At 32.6% G+C, this 9,640-nt stretch overlaps 1 protein-coding gene across 1 annotated transcript; it reads left to right on the top strand.

The window, feature by feature from the left end:
• The first annotated feature begins 2,243 nt into the window (after window positions 1-2,243).
• LOC120189841 lies at window positions 2,244-9,503 on the top strand. The gene is made up of 4 exons (XM_039193006.1): window positions 2,244-2,354; window positions 2,741-2,794; window positions 8,988-9,047; window positions 9,317-9,503. The coding sequence occupies exons 1-4, from the start codon at window positions 2,244-2,246 to the stop codon at window positions 9,443-9,445; spliced, it is 354 nt and encodes a 117-aa protein (XP_039048937.1). The 3' UTR covers window positions 9,446-9,503.
• Window positions 9,504-9,640: the final 137 nt, after the last annotated feature.

Genomic DNA, 9,640 nt, shown 5'->3' with positions numbered 1-9,640 from the left:
CAAATTGTTTTAACATATATATTATTTTGGTTAAAATTATAAGATCATAAGTTGGTCAAATTATTAGTAGTTAGGCTTTTTTTTTCTCTTTCTAAGTATCATTTGGTTCAAAACTCTTCATTTGATTCTTTTTCTTCATTTTCATCATTTTGATAATCAAAACGAAAGCTATGTGATTTGAAAAAAGGATATGATTGTTTTGACTGGTTGAATTTGTAATGAACTGGAGAAGCCGGGCAAGCGAGGTGGTAGATCTGGTCAACTTCCAGTAACAGAGACTCGACGACTTCCTGTCGGAATCTGCTCCGCCCGTCGCGACGATTCTCAAACCTTTCCATTTTAGATCCAACGGAATCTTGCTCGCCGGGTTTGAAGACCGGAAGCCAAGTCGGTTCGAGTGGGAGAATTTGTTCTGGGTTTCGAAAAGGAAGTAAGAGATGAAATCAGGGATCAAGTCGATAAAGTGGTGGTGAGGAACAAGGCCGGCTCTAAGAGGGAGCACCATGAACAACCGCTCAGGGCCCTAATTTTTTGTATTTATAATTAGGGCCCCAGTTTTTTATATTTATAATGAGGTCCCTAATTTCTATAATTTCATAAAATTTTAGTTTTTGATCCTTTTCTCTTATTAATTCATCCAATTTTAAATTAGATTTAACTAATTTTTTATATTATAATTAAGGTCTATACTTTTTGTAAGTTCATATAATGTTTAGTTTTTTACCCTTTTTTTTCCATTTTTCTTATTTATTCGTTTAATTTTAAATTAAATTTAATCGTATTTTTCTTTTTTCTTCAAATTTTACTATTCTATTTATCAAATATTCTTTAAGTTTTAGTTTTATTCATTCTCAATCTTTTCTAAATATGAGACCATCATGCACTTTCTTCATTCTTTTAACATCCATATTGTTTTCCATCTTTTCTAAATATGAGCAAACATGGTTATACAGAGCTGAAATGCCATATAAATTAGAAGACTATTGATCTCATGATCCTTTGGTGTGACAGAAAGCTCTCATGAAATTGTGGAACATTGCCTTTCCCAATGTTTTTCTAACAGACTTGATCTATGAACAGTAGAAAGAGATGGGGCAAGGTGTTAATCCATCAACCGATTTTCGGTACGCTTCTGTCATTTTCGTTTTACGACTTTTTAACTTGCTATCTGTACATAGAGGTATCTAGGAGACTCGAAAGGATGTGTAACAAATAGCATACCGTAATTTTATTTCTAAAATCAAACTTTATTTTGCATATTCTGAATTTGAGCTCAGTTTTAAGATGATCTTATGTTTCTTTTTTTACTTTTTTTTTCTGGATAAAGAATGTGGATCTTATGTTTCTTGTATTTATTCTTGTTTACAAGTATGGCAAAGCAGACCTTGAAACTCGAAGTTGATTACAATTCATTCAGTACTACAAATAGGAGTTGCATAACCTATTCAATTTGTTTTAAACTATAACTATTTCATTGAGCAAGCACCTATGAATTTATGAGGGATGACACTTTTGATGACATTCCAGACCATGATTATATTATGATTAACATCATTTGCCTAAGCAGTTTCATGCAACTCTCTGACATATTATCTGCTCTTGGTCCATGGAAGGTGAATGAGTAAACTTATGTAATAAAGGATTAAAATTTTAAAGGGTCAAGCTGGATTTATTCAAAAGTCGTCCTCTAATAGAACAGAAGCAGTTGTATGAATTAGCGTAATTAATGTGATTAGTTAGGCGGAAAACTTTAATTTTTCATTATTTTTCAAAAATAAAAATAAAGAAAATAAAGAATTATCATTTCGTCCAGTTCTAATAAATTTTTTAAGACTAAATATGACTGAAGGATTCATTTTATTATTCATTATTGTAAAATATTTATCAACAATTAATTGATTAGTAAAATTAAGTGTTTGATCATTTAAATAATATTTAATATTTGGATCATTATATTATAAATGGAGTATATTTTTCTCATTTTTTGAGAAATAATGTATTATTGACCTGCTAAGAGATAGGAACGGTCTCTCATGAAAATTTTAAATTCTCATATTTTATCTATTTTTATATAATTTTTTATTAATAACTTATTTTCATCTCTTCTGAATTATTATAAGTTTATCCCCTAAAATATTAATTTTGATCAATAACATGAAATTATTTTCGATCTTGTTTATATTAAGTTTATTCTTATTCGTCCAACAACTTATCCTTGTCCTCCAAAACGACCAAAACTCTTCATGGGACTTGGAAACTCAAGTCTGTTGAAGAAGGAGAAAAAAATGTTGCTGAGAACAAACTCTGTTTCTGTTCCTGTCTCTCCCTCTGACACTCTCAGAATGTACTTCCAGGTATGGGTTTTTGTTTTCACTTGCTACTTAATTATGAAAAAAGTTCAATTTGTTTTTCATTAACTAAGGGGGAATTGTCATCATCTTTGTCAAAGGTTGCTTTAGATAATGCTGGATTTTGAACTTCTTTTTTTGAGTTTTGCTTAGATGTTTATCTATTTGTTACTGAATTCTGGAAAAATGTATCATGTTTCATAGTAGTGCTTAAAGAACTCCACTAGGGGTGCATCTTCAATTACTTATTGCATATAATTTGAATTCTTGAAATTAGGCAAAATCGGTTCCATTGACTAGTTTTTGCTTGAAATTGTATATTTGTCTGCAAATTTTTTCCCTTGGAACTATTCATTCATAGGTCACTGACAATCAATCTTGATTGTTTGAAGGCGGATGTAATGTTGAATGAAGCTGAAATTCCAAAGGTGAGTAAGGCATTAGAGGTATATAATCAACCTTTTGACTTTCAAGCAAATTATAGCAACATTTATGTTTTGCAAACAAAAATGATAATTTTGACAGGCAACTTGGTAGATTTATCTTCAGATTAAATGAAGGGGATGAATCTAACTTCTTACTTTATTCGGTGTCCCGATCATAGTCCAGTGTTTCACTCGATCCCTTAGAAAATGGCTTCTTGCAGAGAAAAAGATTTCACATGGTTGCCTTGTGTTATCTCTCACCGAAAAGTAAAAGAGAAAAATCTATAATCATATTGCTGTTTAATTGTACTACTATGTTTCTGTCGATATTATTGATGGCAGGTTCTTTGATTTTGTTTAGAGTATATACTATAATTGAATCTTGTTGAGTTAATCGATCGACGAAATTGGCCAAGAGGGGGGTGAATTGGTAATTAAAATTTTGGTGGAAGCTTTTGAAGAAAATTGAAAGTAATTGCACATCGATTTAGAGGGGTTCGACTTTATTAACCAAAGTCTACGTCCACTACCTTAGCTATTCACACTAAGGATTTTCCAAAAATTCACTAATTTGTCTTTCTTTTGAGGACAAAGAGTAACCTTACAAACCCTCAAGAATTATACCCCAAATTCTTGAGAATACTCTCTCCCAAATAGAACAATACAAATTTTGCAAACTTACAAGGAAATCCTCACAAGGTAGATTGTTTGCACAATTCTAGAACAAAGAAAAGAACACTCAAGAATGAATACAATTAAGCACAATAAGTGTTCTTGAAAGCAAAATGAATATTGAATGAAAAATAGGCTTGAAATGCTCAAACTTGAGGTTTGATGCTTTCTATTTGATTCTCTCTTGATTCTAGTTGCTTGATGTTTCTTGTTGTTGATCAATGGCTCCTAAGATTGCTTAAATACACCTTGAATCACTTCTGAACATTGGGGATGATTAGTGAAGATAATATAGCCGTTTTAGTGTGAAATCAATTAATAAAACAGCTTGGAGCGTGGGGGGAATCGGTACCCCTCTCAGGGAATCGATTCCCTAAGTGTAAAATTCAAATATTTCGACCGTTACACAAAGGGGGGGAATCGATACCCCTGGGGGGGAATCAGTTCCCTCCGAGCATACTAGAAATCTTGGAGCCAAACCATTCAGGGGGAATCGGTTCCCTCTGGGCAAGCTGTAATTTTTGGCTTTGAAATGGTTCGAAATACTTTGTAAAATTATTTTGAAATTGTTTTAAGATTAAAACTTAATTTTACACTTGAGTAAGGATTAAAAATGACTTTTGAATGATTTAGAGTAATGTTTTGATATTCGAATAATATATCGAATATACTTAGAAAAACTTTTGGAAAATCTTAAAATTTGTTTATCTTAATTTGTTATATCGAAATATTAAAATGTATTCAACAATCTCCCCCTTTTTGATATAACAAAACATTTTAGTAATTTTAAGATTTTGAAATCAATTACTCCCCCTTACTCTAACATTTCTCCCTTTTAAAACATACTTCTCCCCCTTTTGTTAAATAAACAAGGTTTTGAAATCATTTAGCCAATTGAATATAGTTTAAGCTGCTAAGATCACAATCAAGAGAAACGTTAGCCATTAGTTTCATAATCAATTCATAAGTAATGTGACATGGCAAAATTGGTCATATTGCTAAAATGATGCAATAAATTTAACTAAACCAAATATATAAATTCAAACATCCAAACAAATCCAAAGTTAAATAATCCAAAATATTCAAAATGTTGAAACAATAATCTTTTAGTTCAAAGTTTTTAAAGCTAAGCACATAATCAAATATCCAGATCAGGAGGAGGAAAACGAGCTCGCATAGCGGCCATTTCGTGAGTGAGTTCATTAATACGAGCGTTTGTTGCTTCATTGTTTGCACGCATCTCCCGAAGAATTTCTAATAGTTGAGCTCCCATTGTGGATAAATGGGATTCTATAGAGGTAAAGCGCGAATCCATTGTAGCATATCGGAAATCAAAAGTCTCCATAAAGGATTGAAAATATGGAGGCATTTGATGCGTTTGTTGTTCTTGCTCCTCGGGCTGCTCAGGCTCATCTTCGGCTTCATCGATGTCTCGCATTAACTGTTCAAGCTTGGGATCGTCGTCAGCTTCTGGTTGTGCTCGTGAATAACTAGCTCCCGGAGTATTTTCAGAAGATCGAACCCATTCACCGGTTTCCTTATCCTTAATCCATCCCGCTCTCGTTAAGGAAAGAAGATTAATTTGTCTCTTTAGAGGAAAGGAGGCATCTAGACCAACTCTAAGCCCGGCTTTAGAAAAATGATTACTCAAAATGCAACCGTAAACTAGAGATGAACAGAGTTTCTTGTTAGGAACAAGATTTACGGTTTCAACAATTTCAGCAAAAATGATCTGAGGTAGGTTTATTTTAATATTGTTTTCAAAACAACGTAACCACCAAATATCCAAGGCTCTAAGCGTAGAATAACGACCTCCGGATGGTCGAAACCACCAAGAAATCATTAGATGAAGAAAACGTTCATGAAGGTCTAAGACACTTGCACTATCCCTTCTTTTATAACGAGAACCTAAAATTTGTTTTTCATTTGAAATACCATCATTATCTAATCCGAATGCATTGGCTATGTAAGCCGAGTCAATATATAAAAATTGTCCTAGGAGGTAGGAACGAACTCCTATGGTTTCGGTTTTAGTTCGATTTTTAACACAAACAGCATTAGAATAAAAGATACGAACGAGTTGATGGTAGACAATGGGTTCAAGTTCAAAGAGTTTGTCAAATTTCCACTCTTGTAAAAGAGGAAGATATTTAAAATTAATATCTAACATAGCTTGACGAGAAGGGATACGTTCTTCTCTAATTTTGTAAGAGTCGAAATATTGATAATACCAAAAACGATGATTTCTAGGACCAGGATGATTGAAGCAGGAATTTTGGATAGTTATATTGGGATCAGGATTAGGAATTGGATTTTCAGGAATAGGAGGAGGATTTGGAGGTGGATTTGGTTGACGGTGTGAGCGACTAGATGAAGACCTAGCACGTTTAGGATTGGACATGGTTTAGTAAAACTGAATAGAATGGATAACCTGCAATTTAGAAAACAAATGTATGCAATTCAATCAATCCCAAACTCAATTGAGTCCTCAATATTTCAAGGTTCTCTAAATTAATCCTAATGGGCAAAGTTTTGAAAACTATTAAAAAATAAGGTTTTGAAAAACAATATATGTATAGTTTTCATAACAACAACATAATTCAATCAAAACACAATAATTTGAATTTTTTTTATTATTTCGAAATTTTTTGAAAAATCCTTATGTTTTTATGAAATTAGTTGTAATATCTAGTTTCTAATCACTAAACAATCAATGTCCGATCACTATTTCTATCTAGAACTAATTAAAACTAGTCCTATGTTCAAAATCAATGAAAAAGAGAGTTTAGAAAATTTTACCTTGAAAGATGAGATTGAGTGGATTTTGATGTTGTTTGCAGGATTTTAATGATGCTAGCAGGTTTAGAAGATGATATTTGAAGTGAATTCCGATTAAAATCATTGATTTGAGGCAAAATGGAGATTTGAGAGATGGAGAGAGTGATAGGCGGCAAAGAGAGAAGAAGAGGGTTTTGAGTCAAAACCAAGGGTTATGCCCGTGTTATAACCAGTACCCCAGGGGGTATCAATTCCCCTGTGGGGGGAATCAGTTCCCCTTCAAAGGGGGAATCGGTTCCCTCATGGGGTATCGATTCCCTCTGTACTAAATTGCTAAAATCCGATTTTAATCACACAAAATGCTAAATTAATTTTCTCTAGTGGTATTGGTAACTCATATATTGAAAATTAATCATGTTCAAACAATCAAATTAATCTTTAAACGATATTTGAACATAAAATTAATTTTTCATCATAAACTCCCCCTAACTAATAGCAAGGAATGCAATAAAAAATTAGCATTTTTTCATTTAGTCTTAAAAGTGCTAAAACTATTTTAAACACTAAGTGAAGATAGGTCAGTTAAACCTAATTCTCTCCCTAAGTGTCCAAAATCTTTCTTTGTCTAAAGGTTTTGTAAAGATATCCGCTAATTGGTGCAAAGTATCAACAAATTCTAGAACTACATCTTCCTTAGTGACATGGTCTCTAATGAAGTGATGTCTTATTTCAATGTGCTTAGTTCTAGAGTGTTGGATGGGATTTTTAGTGAGACAAATAGCACTAGTATTGTCACACTTGATAGGAATAGTACCTACTTCAATTCCATAATCAAAAAGTTATTTCATCCATAAAACTTATGCACAACAACTACCGGCTGAAATGTATTCCGCTTCAGTGGTAGATAATGCAACACAATTTTGTTTCTTTGAAAACCAAGAAATCAGCATATTTCCAAGGAATTGGCAAGTACCGGAGGTGCTTTTCCTATCTAATTTGCATCCTCCATAATCCGCATCAGAAAAAGCATGCAAGCTAAAGCTAGAGTCTCTAGGATACCAAAGTCCTAAACTAGGAGTGTCCTTAAGGTATCTAAAGATTCTCTTAACAGCTAGTAAATGTGATTCCTTAGGACATGATTGAAATCTAGCACATAAGCAGACACTAAACATAATGTCCGGGTCTACTTGCAGTTAGATAAAGCAAAGAGCCAATCATTGACCGATATAATTTAACATCTACACATTTACCTCCTTCATCTAAGTCAAGCTTTGTTGAAGAGCTCATTGGAGTGTCATGAGGTTTCCTATTTACCTAGTCCAAATTTCTTGAGCATATCTTTGACGTACTTAGCTTGATTGATGAAGATGCCATCTTTTCTTTGCTTGATTTGGAGTCCCAAGAAAAATGAGAGCTCCCCCATCATGCTCATCTTAAACTCACTTTGCATTAGCTTAGAAAATTCTTGGCAAAGAACATCATTAGTAGAACCAAATATTATATCATCAACATAAATTTGAACTACTAATAAATCTTTACCTTTATGCTTTAAAAACAATGTAGTGTCAACCTTCCCTTTTGAAAAACCTTTTTCAATTAAAAAAATTGACAATCTTTCATACCAAGCTCTAAGAGCTTGTTTTAAACCATAAAGAGCTTTTGTCAATTTAAGAACATGATCCGGAAATTTTGAATCTTCAAAACCTGGAGGTTGTTCCACATACACTTCCTTCCTTTATAAAACCATTTAAAAATACACTTTTAACATCCATTTGATATAATTTAAATTCATGAAAACATGCAAATGCTAATAACATTCTAATTGCTTCCATCCTAGCTATGGGAGCGTATGTTTCATCATAGTCTATGCCCTCTTCTTGAGTATACCCTTGAGCAACAAGTCTAGCCTTGTTTCTCACTATATTACCACTCTCATCAAGCTTATTCCTAAATACCCATCTAGTACCTACAGTAGATTTATTACTAGGCCTTTCAACTAATGTCCATACTTTACTTCTCTCAAATTGATTTAATTCTTCTTGCATAGCCATAATCCAATATTCATCATTTAATGCTTCTTTAATATTCTTAGGCTCTATTCTTGAAATAAATGCAACATAATTACAAATATTTCTAAGAGAAGATCGAGTTGTTATCCTTTTGGATGTAAATGTTTTGTTTTAAACAACGGTAAAGAAAACCTTGGCAAATTTGATGCTAAAAGTGATGAAGGAATTTTTTTGGGTTATTCCTTAAATTCTAAATCTTATCGAGTATTTAATAAAATAACTTTAGTTGTAGAAGAGTCTATATATGTTGTTTTCGATGATAATCCCCTTCCGAGGAAGGATTCTTGTGTGAATGATGATGTAGTGTTATAAATACAAATGATGTGTTAGACATGACGTTGGAGAACCATCATCAAAGGAAGAAACGAAAAATGAGGAGAGTAAGGGGGAGTAATTGATTTCAAAATCTTAAAATTACTAAAATGTTTTGTTATATCAAAAAGGGGGAGATTGTTGAATATATTTTAATATTTCAATATAACAAATTAAGATAAACGAATTTTAAGATTTTCCAAATGTTTTTCTAAGTATATTCGATATAATTATTCGAATATCAAAACATTACTCTAAATCTTTCAAAAGTCATTTTTAATCCTTACTCAAGTGTAAAATTAAGTTTTAATCTTAATTTGTTATATCGAACTATTAAAATGTATTCAACAAATCTGATGGGATGATTTATTTGTTTGTTGCAGGGAGCCGAAGGCGTTTCTAACTTGAAGGTTCAAGTCCTTGAGGGTATTGGTACTGTTGAGGTGAGTGTTCTTTTTGTTGTTGATTGATATGTCTTGTATTTAAGCTTTCAGATCACTTCCCATGAGCACCTTTGATCTATCGGGTCATAAAACTCAAATTCATAGTTGAACGAACAAAAATTAAACAAAACAATCAGTCTGCTTTTCTTGTCTTTATTACAAGACCCTTTTCTCTAGGACTCCTAACTTTGATCCATGGTTCATTCATCGAGTTTTCTACATTCTATTAATTCATAGAGTTTTCCCGTCTTTATTCCGTTCTTTCTCAGTTAACTAAAAAGACGACGGTCCAAGCTACCGGAGTGGCATCCAATTTGGTGGAGCTCATACAGGGTGCAGGATTCAAGTTACAAACATTGAATTTGAGCTTCGATGATGAAGAAGACATTCTTGCATAGATGTCGTATTTAGATTTTGAAAAACTTGTCGTTGAAGTTCTCTGGCTCTTTTCTTTTGATTCATTATGGTTTATCTTTTCTTCTAGTAGTTTATGGTTTAGGTTAGGAAAAATCAATCTAATTTTTGTAACTGATGCCAGCTTCCTTGTGTGAATTTCAGGGTTTAATGCCTTTTATTCCTACGCATACTCACCC

Source organism: Hibiscus syriacus, unplaced genomic scaffold (assembly GCF_006381635.1).
Source record: "Hibiscus syriacus cultivar Baekdansim isolate YM2019G1 unplaced genomic scaffold, ASM638163v2 tig00116959_pilon, whole genome shotgun sequence".
NCBI lineage: Eukaryota > Viridiplantae > Streptophyta > Magnoliopsida > Malvales > Malvaceae > Hibiscus > Hibiscus syriacus.
This window is presented reverse-complemented; position numbering and strand designations above follow the sequence as displayed.

Bases quoted from the DNA above. Each gene is read 5' to 3' on its own strand.
- LOC120189841 (XM_039193006.1), top strand. From the start codon at position 2,244: ATGGGACTTGGAAACTCAAGTCTGTTGAAGAAGGAGAAAAAAATGTTG. The intron at 2,355-2,740 runs GTATGGGTTTTT...GATTGTTTGAAG, and splicing joins CTCTCAGAATGTACTTCCAG to GCGGATGTAATGTTGAATGA. The intron at 2,795-8,987 runs GTATATAATCAA...TGTTTGTTGCAG, and splicing joins AGGTGAGTAAGGCATTAGAG to GGAGCCGAAGGCGTTTCTAA.